A 15,193-nucleotide genomic window follows, 5' to 3' on the forward strand; every position below is an offset into this window, starting at 1 on the left:
TCAGTTACAATCTTAACTCTCTGTATTAAATTTGAAGCATAACAAATAATATATAACACTATAACACTGACAGAGCCATTCCAATGTGATAACTTTTACTTTAACACTGATAAACAGTGCATTTTCTGATAATACCTCTGTTCTAAGGACCTTTACATAATCTAGTGTTTTTACATTGTAGTATCTTAATACTTCCACCAGCGCATCATTACAGTTCAATGGTTCTCTGTCCTTGAAGCAATTCAGCGCTTGTCAGACAGGCGGAGCTCTCGGTCCATCTCCTCCACTCAGAGCAGCAGCACAGCATCGTTTTTTGTAAGGCTTTTTTTTTTTTTTTTTTTTTTTGTCCCTCGTGGGATACAGACCGCTATTCTCAGAGCTCCAGGGCCAGTGTCGAACAACTGTGGCCTTATAAAAAGGACTGTGGAAGCAGCGATACACGTTTAATGAAGAGGGACTGAATGAGCTGCACGCACATTTGGATGTAGATCTCCGCTTGGAGAACCACTTGCAGTAAGTAAAACTACAATTAACTTTTTACTTAGCGGTTCGTTTTTTTTCTTTTTTTTCCCCCATAGATAACAGGTTGAACTGAAGAAAATGGTTACAGGCTGTAATATTCGGGTTTTTGTTCTCATCTTTTCTCTCAGCATCCGATCTGAATATTCCTGTGAGTTTATCCGTTTTCTGCAATGTCGAATGATCCAATTTGGATTTTTTTTTTTTTCAGAAAGAGGTTTTTGGTCATCTGTTGCATCGACACCAGCTTTTTTTTTTCTCGTTTTACATTTTTACTGGAGATGCTCTTCAATATTATAGTTTTAATAATAGTTACACAAGATCTTATGCTGACATTTTTGATTCCAACCTTAAAGTGATTTAGACTGATTGTAAACACAGATTGTAAAAGTGCTTGCAGTGAGTTCATGGGTTTCCCAGCATCCCCTCCTATTCCCCAACCCTCTTAATGCAGGAGAGGTTGCAATAAAAGGCGGTTCTGTCCCCAGTTATATATGATCTTTTTTTTTTTAAAAGACTGAATCTCAGATGTGGTGTAGACTTTTGCAGATATAATTGGGGGGCTTTGGGTATTAAACACTTCAGGAGGCTCTACTTTAGACTGCCACAACCCTTTCAGTTCTTGACACAGCGATTATAAAATCTATTTTATTATCTTTTTTTTTTTTTTTTTTTAGTTTAGCTTATAATCATACAAACATTAGCAGATCAGGTCTTTAATAGAATAAGGAAAAAAATAAGTAAGATTTTAGATGTTAGATGAATGTTAGTTATTCTGTGTGCATACAAGATGCTGGATGAGGCAGACTGGTGTGAGAAGTAAACCAAGTTGCCTGTTAGCAAAACCATTGCAGCAAAAACTTGTTTATAGCCACGTTATCTATGACTCTAAGTCTGATGTGACCATCAGATGCTATGTCCAGATCTGGACCAACTTGGGCGTACACAAAGAAAATCCTCCTGGCTGTCAACCAGCAATGGAGAATAACAGCTGGGATCACCCCCAGTGTGGAAGTATGTCGGCCAGACTCGGGGCAAGGTCCCAGGTATATGTTGGGCCAGAAGTTTTATTTTTCTATCTGCATGGCAGCTGAGTTAAATGTCCTTGCCAGTCAGATAGATCAAAAACAGACAAGATAACACAACCTTGTCTGTCTGGAAACCACACAAAGTACTCAGCTGCTTTGCTTTTCTAGCAGTGAAGCAGTGATAAATGACTTGGTTTTGATGGAGTATTTTGGACGTCAGCCTCTATCTGTCAGCCCTCCCAGCCTTAATCCATTCTTTGGAGCCACTACCTGCTGGAGCAGCATGTGTAAGTGCCTGTGGGACTTGCTTCAGGGCTTCAGCGGCAGCCTCAGGAGTTGAGGGAGCTGGAGTAACTTGGCGCTGGGAAATTTCTCTCCATTTGGCACCAGCTGGGTTTTGGACACACCGGAGTGGCCGAACATTTGGTGACACCATGACTGATGTGGGATTTAATGTGATACTGACCACTGTCTTGTCTGGCGTCCTGCTGGTTGCCGTGGTGGCACTGCTTTGCTTTTTTACCTGCAGACTGGCTGGTTCCCTACCTCTGGGTGGACCTAGCAGCTTCTGAGGCCACTCTAGCCCACTATGTCAGAAGAACGGTAAAAGCAACTGACTTCTGGCATGCTGCCATGTATTAATTCTGTACCTGGTTGCTAAATCATTGACTTGTGCCTGTTTGGTGCAGGATGTTTTTTTTTAATATGTCCTGGGTGGTTCAGACTTGCCTGTTTTTTATTAAACCAGATGGAGCCTGGCACAATTACTGGTCTGAGCAAGCTTTTGGAGTTGTTGACAAGCAACTGTTTTGTTACAGTCAGCAGGGATAACTGTTGTTCAAAGGTATGGTGCATTGTAACAGGCCAAGGGTTTAGGTGAAGCCCAATTGAGATTATAGAATGATTGATTTGACTACATAAAAATATAATTAGGCTGCAGATTGGAGGTTATGGGATAATAGATGTTTGCACACAACCCCGTGCATGCTCAACAAAAAGAATCAGAGGCCTTGTGTCAGAATTGCACAGGTGAAAGATTCTCGTGATAAAAGTGTTACTTATCTTGAGTTTCTTTCTCTGGGGTGGATGTGTCACGTCAATCATTTGGCATTAATCGGCTTTCTTGTGGCCCTTAAACCTCTCAGTGCTATGGAGCGCAATCCCATTAAAATGACCTTGACTATAAGCACGGGAAAGAAAGGAGGAGGGTGTGGATAATTATAGATGAAAGCCTAACAGGCCAGGACCCATAAGGGCCCCTGTTGTGTCTACTTACATTCACAGCAAGGCCTCAAACTTAACTTTACCCAGCTTTCCTTTTGTTTCCGTTGCATAGCCTGATGGTGGGCTGAGAGCTCCGCTTTTAACAAGTCAGACCTACAATGCAAAGCAATAGCTTTCATCTACGCAGCTTTGATGACATGAAAACAGGCTGCTGGTTGTATTTGTGTGTTTTGTGCCTCCCCACACAGCCCTATTTTGCCTGTTTCTTTATTTGGAAAGCCTATGTGAGAGAAGGGAACAAATAAAACCAGCACTTCTCTCCATAATTTCTGTTAAGGTTGCACTAAATGGAGAACTAATACTCCACTGGGGCTGCGTGTTCAATAAGACAAGCCTGTGGTTACACTAGTCACGTACAGAGAGTGGATATTTTCAGTGCTACAGCATGAGCAAGAAGTGTGTTATCTGGCTGAAATAAGTGTGATTAGTCAAATCATCACAGAGTAAATAAATATTAAAGCAGTATGTCAGAGTCGGTGTGTGACAAGATGACACAGACTTAATTATTAGTGTGTGCCCTTTTTCTCTCGTAGCTGTGAGGCGACTGCACACAGGCTTCCTCAGCTTCTCAAAGTGGCATGTTATGGCTGTCTAGAGTAACACGTCAGCCACACAGAGACGACAACATGAACGTGACAACCCTGCTCATCATCTGCTCCTGTCTGATCTTGGGGAGTCTGGGGAAGCCGCAATTCCCTGGTAAGTTGATGTGCTGTAAGTCAGCCGCCACACAAACATCAACAGCTGTCCAGTCCTCTGTGACTTGACAGGAAATGTCCACTACACACTGCAGGTTTTCAAGGTTGTAGGAGAAGGCTGTCTGACAGTCTGCACCACAGAAAATAACAGAAATTTATTATGATCTAAACAATTAATTGATAATCAGAATTGATGCTATGTCATTTTCCAATCTAGTCAGTTAATCGATTACTTGTTTGAGCTCAGTTGTGGTACATGTTGTGTGGTTAATAGAGTATATGCAGTCAATTCAGCGTCAGTGAATAATCTGCTGATAACAGTCGGATAAGAGTCGATCATTCTGAATAATCTGATCCACGTTCACTACACTCAGCATCCTCACAGAAAAACCTGTATCTGTTAAATCCTGTAACTGTTTAAAGCTGACCAGACCTGTGCTCCTATCATTGTTTATTGATATACATAGAGCAAGAGAAGGATCCTAAGTTTTGGAATACGTGGGCCCAGCAGACCCTGAAGAAAGCTCTGACGCTGCAAAATCTCAATAAAAACAAAGCAAAGAATCTCATCCTCTTCCTTGGAGATGGTAAGCTACGGCTTCATTACATTTATGTCCTGAGTTGTGGCAAGAAATGATGACCCCCCCCCCCCCAGCCCTGTGTGAAACCACTGAAAATTGGAAAGTAACCTTGCTGCAGAGGGATTTCTGAGTAATCTCATCACTAAACACACTAATTGTCAGTGCAGAGCCTTCACCACTTTGCCCTTGTCATTTTTTCGTAGATATGATTAATTAGGAACAATCCAGCAGAGGTAACAGGTTTATTTAACGTTGAAATGATATTAAAGAGGATCTAGCAAAGCAATGGAAAATAAATTAGATTTTTCAGATGTTTTCTAATGAATAGCAGCAAACAAAACAACTGTGCCGCCACCACATCACTGGGGCTTCTGTCTGTCCTGGGACTCTCATTGGTTGCACAATAACTTTTGTCCTCCATCAAGCCTCTGCTCTCTCTGTTTGGACTATAGGCACAGCGTGACATTCTTGAGCACCACAGCTTAGATGGTCATGTTAGTGTGGTTAGAGAGTAATAGACAGCATCCTAAAACGTTTAGTTTTAGTTCCGAAGGTAAGACACAACAGGAAATAATTGTCTAAGTGGAAAATGTTTCCCAGACTTTGCCTTAGTGTTTATCAGGAAAGTCGCAGGATTTTGTGAAAGTAACGAGACTCAGCTGCACAGTAAACCTCAAGTTTTGTGCAACAATACAAGAAGGGGGAGGTTTACGCAAGATGACAGTAAACAGTTACCTTGGAGTATATAAAACAGTTCCTCAGATGCTTCCTTGATTAGCTTAAATTTCAGGCAGTTTAAAATGCCAAATACATAAAAGCCATGGAAAGTTAAATTCACCCAGGTCTGGCAGGTTACGTATTTATAAAGAGATCCTCACCTCCTGTGACTGAAAAAGAATAATACACTGTTTATTCTTTTTGTCCTGTGATTATCTTCAGTTTCAGGTATTTGTTCTAGATAACCATGCAACAAAAAAATGTTTAAAGTTAAAATTTTACAGCAGGTTAAAGGTTAACTACACACTCTTGGTTTGAGTATCTGTTTTTGAAGTAATTTGTGTCTTAAGAAAATGTTTTGCCTAACAGCAGCGATCGTGTTCTAAGATGTCAAAGAAAGCAACGATCTTTCTTTTGTTGCAACCTGAGCACAGCAGTGAATGAAACATGTTAATGTCCCGCTCTGAAGGAAAACTAACAGTCGACCTGCTTTTTGTGTTCAGGGATGGGCATTCCCACGGTGACAGCCGCTCGAATACTGAAAGGTCAGCTGAACGGACAGAGTGGAGAGGAGACGCAGCTGGAGATGGACAAATTCCCCTTTGTATCTTTGGCCAAGGTCTGATTTGGTTATTACATCATATCACATAGGACAATGTATTGATCTTGCTGTGGCCATTAATGGCTTCCTGACAAAGGCCTGTGACCGTAAACAGGGTCATTTAGTGTGTCATGACATACTGGCTGTGCATTATGTTACAGATTTGATAAAAACTCCAGCCAGATATTGTTGAGATTATTTGTGCCTCAGACACACACAGCATCAGGAACGGCAACTTTATATGCATCAGTTAAGGGATAAATGTGGCAGTATTCTGTATTTTTCTCATTGTCAGCAAATCCCATGAAAAGGCCTAAGCTAACAATTAATTGATCCTACTAACAAATTAGGCCTCGGTTGTTGTCCAAACACAATTAAAAACACATCATTGAGCCACACATTTCACTGGGTGACATGTTGATTAGACAGGCACTCAGCTCCAGCTGTAGAATAGGTGGCATCCTAGGCAAGAACTGACGTTAAAAACATATTTCCTAACCACTGTTGATATTATATATTTAAACAGCAACATGAGAAAAGCAGTCTGACCACTTACACAAATCGAGAAATATGTAATTATCCTTTTGAGTTAGCCTTAATAGATATTCCAGGGTGCTACTCTCTGCATTTACTGTTGGTCAGACTCAGAGGCAAGCGTTTGAAATGATTCACATAAAAATCATTTTTATTTGGAATGACTGTATGAACCTTGAAGGTACCCACTGTGGGAGCCATGCGTAAAATTACTGAGTGTGCATTAAAAAAAAAAGAACTTCCTGCTAAAGATGTTTAAATATTTTTAATCTACAAACAGTTGTAAGTTACAGTAATGACAGATTGAGTCACATTTTTCAAATTTCGAAAGGTCTGAATGCGAGCCATGAAAATTCCTCGAGGTGGTCTGAGCAGATGGAAGGAAAAGTAAATCTAACTTAACTGTACAACTGTCCAGCTGTTATAGGGTTTTTTCATTAATCTATACAACGAGTTGAACAATAAATCAACAATAGTTAATGATTAATCGTCTACCAGTTGTCTAATTATTTCAGCTTTAGCAGTGAATACCTCCTACAACACCAAATGTGTTTTAATCAGTGGCTGTTATTGTAGGGATAGGTCCGTCAAGTCAGTGTCATGTTTACAACTATAAACAATCCCATTTGATATCTGAATTCTGATCACATGTCAATTGCCTGTTTCTCTGCAGACATACAACACTAATGCACAGGTTCCCGACAGCGCTGGCACAGCCACAGCTTACCTCTGCGGGGTAAAGGCCAACGAGGGCACGGTGGGCGTGAGTGCAGCTGCTGTCCGATCCCAGTGTAACACTACAGAGGGCAACGAGGTCACCTCCATTCTCAAATGGGCGAAGGACGCAGGTAGAGTGACATTGAGTTAATGTGATATAAACACACAGGCGTTTCCTTGTCTACAGGGATGCAGAATTGTAGGTTTTTTCAGTTGTTTGCAACGGCCAAGGAAACCTAATTCAGGCTGTAGTTAATGCTGTGTTAATGTGAAGTGGGAACGCTCAACGGGGTGACTTGATTGCTCTAAGCACTGACTTTGAAGTGTTCTTGAAAGTGATGCGCTTAATACGTGTTTTCTCACTCTGCTCATTCCCCTTTTCAGCTGTTCATCCTTTGAACCAAAGTTATCCTCAGAGCAGTTTGTAAGTGACATTTACTTGACCCAGAGGGTTATTTTTGATGTGTTCTCACTTAAAAATAGAAGAGATAGACTTGTAACTACTTGGCCATCTTTGCTATAAAGTTTTGGGTTTTTTTTTTTCCACGCTAAACCCTGATGTGTTTGCATCCTTGATTCAAAGGATTTTTTTGAATAAGAAGAAGTGAAGAACATGCTTTTACCTTTCAAGGATACATCACAGCCTTGTGTAACATGCTTGAACTCATGTTGTGTTACACAACGTGTTCAAAGGCCAAATGATAAAAGGCATCACAGAAAAGGAGACAAGAGATGTGAAAGGAATTAGTACCCTGGATTTTTCAGAGGGTGGTAGTGGGGATGAATTAGGGGTGGGTGAGGGTCAGGGTGTGAGTGTGTGAGGCACATGTGTGTGGGATCAGGGGTCACAGATAATAAGAAATCCAATCATTCCTCAGGGATCATGGCAGGCAGTGGCTGGCCTCCTGCACAAAGCAAATAGAAGTGTGTTTTTCATCAGTTTATAAGACTGTCTTCTGCTGGCTTTACCAGTAATGTTTTACTTTTTTACACCTAAATGGTTTATTAGATGGAAACATTTTTTTAATCCCAAAAAACACTGCTCCCTTAATTGATCATTGGTGGACAGGAGGAGGTTAAAATAGTTTTTTGGGCTGGGGCTGCGTCATATCAACATTTTCTTGGGAGACCTGGGCTTCAAAACACATTTACAATCTAATATGTTTTGTTTCGTTGGTATTTTACGATTAACATTTTGGTGCTGTTGAATTTGAGTTTCTACTTCTACATGATCAAAGGATAAATTCCGTCTTTGTCTATGTTAATAACAAATGTCCACATGCCCACATGTTGAAAAGAGTTATTAGATCATTTAATCAGTGTCCTAGTCCAAGTGTGAGTGCTAAAGTGTTTCTGCTAAAAATGTTGTGAGTTTTCTGAATCTGAACTCCTTTAATCAAAGAATGACTCAGTCCTCATTCAGACAGCTGTGTGTGTGTGTGTGTGTGTGAACTCCAGGCAAGTCAGTGGGAATAGTGACAACGACGCGAGTCAACCATGCAACTCCCAGTGCTTCCTACGCTCACAGTGTGGACAGAGAGTGGTACTCAGACAATGAGATGCCAGATGAAGCCCTGCAGGCCGGCTGCAAGGATATCGCCAAACAGCTCTTTGAAAACATTCCCAACATTGATGTGAGTGGAAAGCACTGATTCTGATTAGAGCGGAAACAATTAGGCCATGAATCAGTTAGGCAGAAAAGTAATTGGCCACTGTTTTGATAACCCATGAATCGTTTCTGTCATTTTTAAGGCAAAAATTCCAAACATTTCCTTGTTCTTGTTGGGTTTTTAGCCATGCTAGCGGCGTGGCTTTAGGGACCACTTTGGTTCAGATTGCCATGAAACTGTGTACAGGCTCCAACCATGATCCAACCAGAATTAAGCCCAGTGACTCTAGTGATCCCCCGACTTTGTCTCTAGCGCCACCATGAGGGTCGCGCTTGTAGTTCATGGTGAAATGTCTGAAAAACTATTGGGTAGATTTCCGTGAAATTTGGTGCTGACATTCATGGTCCCCTCAGGATGAACCATAATAACTTGGTGATCCTTTGACTGTCCTCAAATTCCTTCAGGACTAATGACATTCCCATCAGCCTCAGCTGTACTTTGTGTTAAGTATTAATTAGCAAATGTTAGCATGCTAACGGGCTAAACTTAGATCATGAACATGGTGAACATTATACCCACTAAACACCAGCATGTTAGCCTTTAGCTCAAAGCAGCAGTGTGCCTAAATACAGTTTCACAGAGCCGCTAGCATGGCTGTAGCTAAATAACATTGACCTGGGCATTAGGTAACTGTGATGAGCAGCTCTCTGGGCATGTTGTCATGTTGTCCTACGATGGCTGTGATGGAGTCTGTAATTTTGTTTTCAGGTGATAATGGGCGGAGGGAGGAAGTATATGTTCCCCAAAAACACGTCAGATGTTGAGTACCCCGACGTGGCAAAGCACAGCGGCACACGGAAAGACGGGAGAAACCTGGTGCAGGAGTGGCTTGACCGAGTGAAGGATAAAGTAAATTTCTGCTTCTCTTCTCTTCTCTCTGCTCCCTCTTTTATCTTCCCAATTACATTTGCATATTTAGGAGTTCAAAGTGACTTCAGTGTTACCAGTCACCCTGTGCTGTACATTTGTCTTTTTTTTTTAAACCATGCAGAAAGGCCATTATGTATGGAACAAGAAGCAGCTCTTATCATTGAACCCTAACAACGTGGATTACTTATTGGGTGAGTTTCCAGTCCCAGTGTCATTATGAAACTCTCATTGAAGTGTAAATGAAGAGCCATACTGTATATGTGTATGCATTTGCTGCAGGCTTATTTTCTGCGTGTAATACCCTGTTTCTCCTTGAACTGTACTTAATTCCAGGTCTCTTTGAACCTGGGGATCTGACATATGATTTGGAGAGGAACACCGAGACCGATCCCTCACTGACAGAGATGGTGGAGGTCGCCATCAAGATCCTGAGAAAGAACCCCAGTGGATTTTACCTGCTTGTAGAAGGTGAATTTGTGCCTCTATCATTGTGAAATTGGGCTTCTTTTGTTGTGGATTTACTGAACTCACAAAGATCTGTCAGACTTGTCTGCTGAGTTAGTCCAGTATGGTTCACACCTTGATTTCTCTTCAAGAACCCTGTGGCTTCTGCTTGTCTTCGTAGTTTTGACCTGAATGAACCCTACAAATGGGTATAACTGCACATGTTTTCAGATCAGCCTCTCCTCAAAAGGCATTCATGGCATTGGGCTTTGTTGTACACATGAAAAGTGACAGAAGTAGTCGCGTGAAGAAATGAAAAAAAAAAAGCTGGAAAGCAGTGTTACTTTCACACCCTGGGACGCCTGGTTTCTTGCCTCGTAAAGTGGGCAGGTTTACACTTCAATGTTAGCTTGTCTGTCTTAGAAAGTTACAAATATTGTCAGATGCATCCCTCCCACCCCTTTTGTCAGACAAGCACTTTGTCTGTAGTGACGCAAGAGGTTTTGTTGAATCGTGGAATTAATGTGAACCGTCAGAATAAATATCTGCTAAAGCATGAACAGATGATTTTTGGAGACATGACTGGACCAAACTGAACCATAGACTGTTTAAAACCACAATCTTTTCCATAATCTTGGATGGTATGAACCAGAGGCCCTGGCTTTTTTCACATTGGCTACCAGTTGCGTTCCCATACAAAAAAAAAAATCCTTCTAGATTCTGTTAAAATTGTAGAACAGCTCAAATCCTTTCCTGCCATTGTTTTTTATTTTGCTTGAAGAAGATTCCTTCACTGAATTGTCCCTCCAAGGGAAGGAAACAGTTTTTGCAACAGTTACTAAAATACAGTGGAGATTAAAATAGGTATGAAAAACATTAAAGCCTGCAAATAAAACCCAAGACGAAGCAGCAAGGGCTCGGAGGCAGGAAAGAAGTGGACAACAGTGTTATATGTGCAGAATAAAAAGCATCTATCAGCTATTCAAGCTGAGGAATGTAAAGGTTTGTGGTATAAAGGGAATTTTTCTATCTGTTGCTGTGTATTCTAGGCAGCCTATGTAGGAGAAAACAAACCATGAGCCATTCCAACAACATTTTGTATTGTTCCGGTCCTATAATCATTGTCATTGAAACCAGTACTAGAAAAATATGTCAATGTCACTGTCAGCAGAAACCCCCCACCCCCACGCCTTTCTGATGGTGGAATATTGGGAGCTGCACTGACAATTTGCAATTTGCACTCACACCGTCGGTGTGACATTAATGCCTGCTTCACGCAGCGATTGGCCAGGTTTGTGGAGGAGAGAACGTAAACAGGGTTTGAATTTATCTCTGAAGTACCAACTGTCAGACTTGTCACTGCTCGACCCATTTGAACGATTATTGCGCCGTGCCTCTCGGTCAAACAGCTTCAGACATGGTCAAATGACATGTCATATAAACTAGTACATACACTGGCCTTAAGTGTTTTCTCCTCTTTCAGGGGGACGTATTGATCACGGACACCATGAGGGCAAGGCCAAGCAAGCTCTGCACGAAGCTGTGGAAATGGACCGGGCCATTGGCCGGGCAGACCTCATGACGAGCATCCATGAAACCATGACCGTAGTTACTGCTGACCATTCTCATATGTTCAACTTCGGAGGCTACACAGCCAGAGGAAACACAATATTTGGTATGTAATGATTATGATGCACCTCATCATTTTTGCCGTGCCACGTGACTAGTAGTAATGCCTAATAGTAGCCTGGTAAAAATGCCTAATGCTTTGTCTCCATCCACAGGTCTGGCCCCCATGTTGAGTGATGTGGATCAGAAGCCCTTCACCTCCATTTTATATGGAAATGGACCAGGTTACAAGCTAGTCAGCGGTGCGAGGGAGAACGTGGCCACTGTTGACTACCGTACGTAAAATCATGGTGCATGTTCGATTAGGAATGGTAATACATTTAAAAGGAAAATAGACCCTCCCCCCTAAGTTTCTCTTAAAAAAGGCACATAAAACCACTTTACTGTTAATAGTGTGTTTTACTATTCATTTCTCAACTTGAGGTAGCTGTAATACACAATAATATATTTATAAACAAAATGGGGATCCACTTATAGAAAAACATCTCCATAGTGAGGTTGACTTTTTTCCTCAGTGCCTCATTATTACCTGAAGAGCGATGATTTCTTCATATTTTTTTTCTCTGTGTTGCCTCCTTTCAGAGGGAAACAACTACCAGGCCCAATCGGCTGTACCTCTGAACATGGAGACTCATGGAGGAGAGGATGTTGCTGTGTTTGCTAAAGGTCCCCTGGCTCACCTGTTTCATGGGGTCCACGAGCAGAACTACATCCCCCACGCGATGGCATACGCAGCCTGCATTGGCCAGAATAGGGAACACTGTACGTTACGTGGCGGGACTGCCGGTGTACGCCCTGTCCTCCCTAGCATCGCAGCCCTTCTCACAATCACCCGACTTCTCTGCTGACCGACCCCTAACAGTTAATATCCCTGTTTTAACAAGTCATACATTTTGAGATTGAATTTTTTTGTTGTTCTTGTTTTTTTTTCTTTGTTTTCTTTTTTAATTTTGTAGTTTCACTTTACAGTATTTTGATCACAGGACCACTATAAAGGCACTGTTGTCACAATTACATGAAGAAAAGCATAAGGGTATCAGTTTTAGTCTTTTCAGGCAAATATGTAAAACATTACAAAATAATCAGTCACCCCTGATGCACTGAAGTGAAAAAATGGTGTTGCAGATATCGTCACAAAATTAAAAATCTCATTTGTGATTTGTTGAATAGTTTTAATTATGGATTTTAGGGCCTGTTAAACCTTTTTGTTTAATGTAAACCCTTTAGGTTTGAATCGATAGATTGGCTTTTCAAAAGTTTGAGCATGTTTCATATTTTAAATGTGCAGTTAACAGAATCTACCTCATAAGCTTTCAAAAGATCTCTCGTGTGATTATGGTATGTTTACACACATTTCAAAGAACAAATTTTATGCCGAAACCAGAGGCAAATGAATGTATAATTAAAAGCAGTAAAAGAAATTATGGATTTCTTGTCACACACCTTGTGCACAGTTGCGCACTGAAAAAGCCCACCCACCCTTGTTGTGTCCAGTAACAGAAGTTGTAAAATCTCTTAACCAATAAAGAAAATGTGTTTGTTTTCTGATAATCTTGTCAGTTTTGTCGCAACATTAATTCTTCAAACTTCTCCTAAATGTCTCCTTATATATCCGAACAATACTTGAGTCAAATTTATTACATTTCTTAACATTTTCAGAAAACAAAATGTTACAGAAATAAATGTATATAGAGAGAAAAAAGACTGACATGAGATCAGTTAAAGGCTGAAAGATGCCACATGCAAGTTTAATTACTGTAAAGACAACAACATTTCAACACAAGGTCAAAAATCTCTCTCTTTTTTCCTGTTAAAAGACACAAATTCACTATTAGTCACACATCTGCACAGAAAAGCTTAATGTGTCAGAGAACATCTTTTTTTTAGGGGTCACATATGTTGTATATTGTACTTTTCCATCTGCTCTGTTGTGGCTTGTGTGGAATGTGAACGGGCTGAAGCCACTCAATCCTTGGGGTCACGTGCTCACTGGAAAAACAGAGGATTCATGTTGGCTGAAGCATGAAAAGGGGGAGGTTTAGCTTAAATGTGTATGAAACGAAGCCTTCACTCTGTCATTGGTGCATCCTCTATATTAGCACATAATGGCTGCGTGGAATCTACTGAAGGCTTTGGGGTCCACGTCATGTTTTTATGTAAACTTGCTTTGGTGATTCCAATTTTCCCAATACCTCTTGGCAGCAAATGGCTGTCCTTAAATCCTGTTTTATCTTTTGTATTCTACCTTTAGAGACACATAGGTATCAGATTGTATAGCATGACTGTTCAGGTGGGCTTTCAACCTCCCAACTTCATCTTGCTCTCAATTTCATTTGTACACAGTGCCTCTTAGTTTTTCAGAATAATGAAATCTTTTATTTTCTAAAATGAAACTGGTGGTGAAATAAGTGTGTGTGTGGTACATGAAAGTGGTCACATTGCCAAAGCTTTGTTATTAAATCCATCAGTTACAAGGAAAGCAGCTAAGGCGAAGAACAATTGCTGGTAAAGTCCTCCTCTCTCACTCATATGTCAGCTGGAAGTGATTCGGGTCTATGGAAATGCTTGAAATGGTCTCACCAGACATACAATTTTCTCATGCAAGCCATAGTCTCTGGGTAGCTCATATCACAAAGCCTTGTTCAAGGAGTCATACCAGAAACACTGTAATTTTCTGTCTCACGCCTGTGCCTATATATGGGATATTGCCTTATATGTACCCAGTGCAGCCAGTATGTACATGAAGTCCACTGTTACTATACAGAAGTGACTTTGCCTGTTAACCCCTTAAAGAACATCAACATTTTTCAAACCATTCTGCTTTGTTTTAAAGATTAGGACTTTATCTGCTGTTTGAAGAGGTCGTTAGCCTTAAAAAGGATGTCTGAAACATGCCCACATCTCTGATTTGTTCAGTTATTTGCACATATCTGGTTTACTGAATACAGTGGTGCTGAATACAGTGCCACCATTCAGCCTTTACTCCAAGTGACCACTCACAGTATCGTAATTAAAACTTTTCCCCACAGACCTCTGTTACAAGAGATGTCTGTAAACTGTTGACAGAACACTTCCCAATTGCTAGTAAGAATCATGAAGCTTTTATATTTGTAAAGATTTTATTTGCTTGATATTAATACAATGTAAAGTCAGTAATCTAAACAGGAAGACACAGTTAAGTCCAGTGGGAGAAAAGCATGTGTGCAGTGAGTCATACAACACAGACGCAAAGCTGGGAGGTGGGAACTAAAATTTTTTTGGGTTTGTGGGCTTTGTGAGTAATTGGGTGTGGGGGGTGTTGGTGGACACCTGAGGCAGGGAGCTAGTAGGTAGTCAATAATAATAGCAACAACATCATCATAATCATTTCCCTATAATGGAATATTTTCATCATTGGGGAGGGCTGGTGATGTAGCATATTGGGAATATCTTATTAGTCACCAGTCTTGTGTGTCACTTTATATCTCAGAGTTCACAATAGTTCCAGTACATCCAGTTCCAGTAGTACTAATAATTCCACTGGTGATTCGGTGAGATTCAGTGTGTATGAGAGGTGTAGCGTAATGTTTAGTATAACCAAGGATTAATATTTAACTTCAGATAGGATGTTGATGTACAGTTTGTCAAAGTTGAGACTCAACCAACTGTTCTTTGACCTGCTGGCATGGAAAATGAAAAGCCTGGTGTCTGTCCAAGGTGACTGGTTTATGCTGAAGTATTTTCCTTTGAATCTTTTTTTCTTTCTTAGCAACATTTTCCAGCAAATAGTACTAGCTTGAAGCCTTGGGCCAAAAGCAGTAGTAGCAGTACCGATATACTGTATATACATATGTGTGCGTGTGTGTCTTTCTCTCAGTACAAGTTCCTCCTTGTCAGTTGTTCATCGGTCTCAGTTAGAGCT

General features: G+C 40.8%; 1 protein-coding gene across 1 annotated transcript; it reads left to right on the forward strand.

Moving 5' to 3' along the window:
* The first annotated feature begins 379 nt into the window (after positions 1 to 379).
* Positions 380 to 12,840, forward strand: alpl (alkaline phosphatase, biomineralization associated). Its single transcript, XM_041034892.1, has 12 exons — positions 380 to 513; positions 3,365 to 3,530; positions 3,997 to 4,116; positions 5,331 to 5,446; positions 6,636 to 6,810; positions 8,138 to 8,313; positions 9,058 to 9,198; positions 9,341 to 9,410; positions 9,553 to 9,687; positions 11,147 to 11,338; positions 11,448 to 11,567; positions 11,875 to 12,840. Exons 2-12 carry the CDS (start codon positions 3,410 to 3,412, stop codon positions 12,138 to 12,140), a joined length of 1,632 nt encoding a protein of 543 aa, XP_040890826.1. The 5' UTR covers positions 380 to 513; positions 3,365 to 3,409; the 3' UTR covers positions 12,141 to 12,840.
* Positions 12,841 to 15,193: the final 2,353 nt, after the last annotated feature.

Source organism: Toxotes jaculatrix, chromosome 3 (assembly GCF_017976425.1).
Source record: "Toxotes jaculatrix isolate fToxJac2 chromosome 3, fToxJac2.pri, whole genome shotgun sequence".
In the NCBI taxonomy this organism is placed as follows: domain Eukaryota; kingdom Metazoa; phylum Chordata; class Actinopteri; family Toxotidae; genus Toxotes; species Toxotes jaculatrix.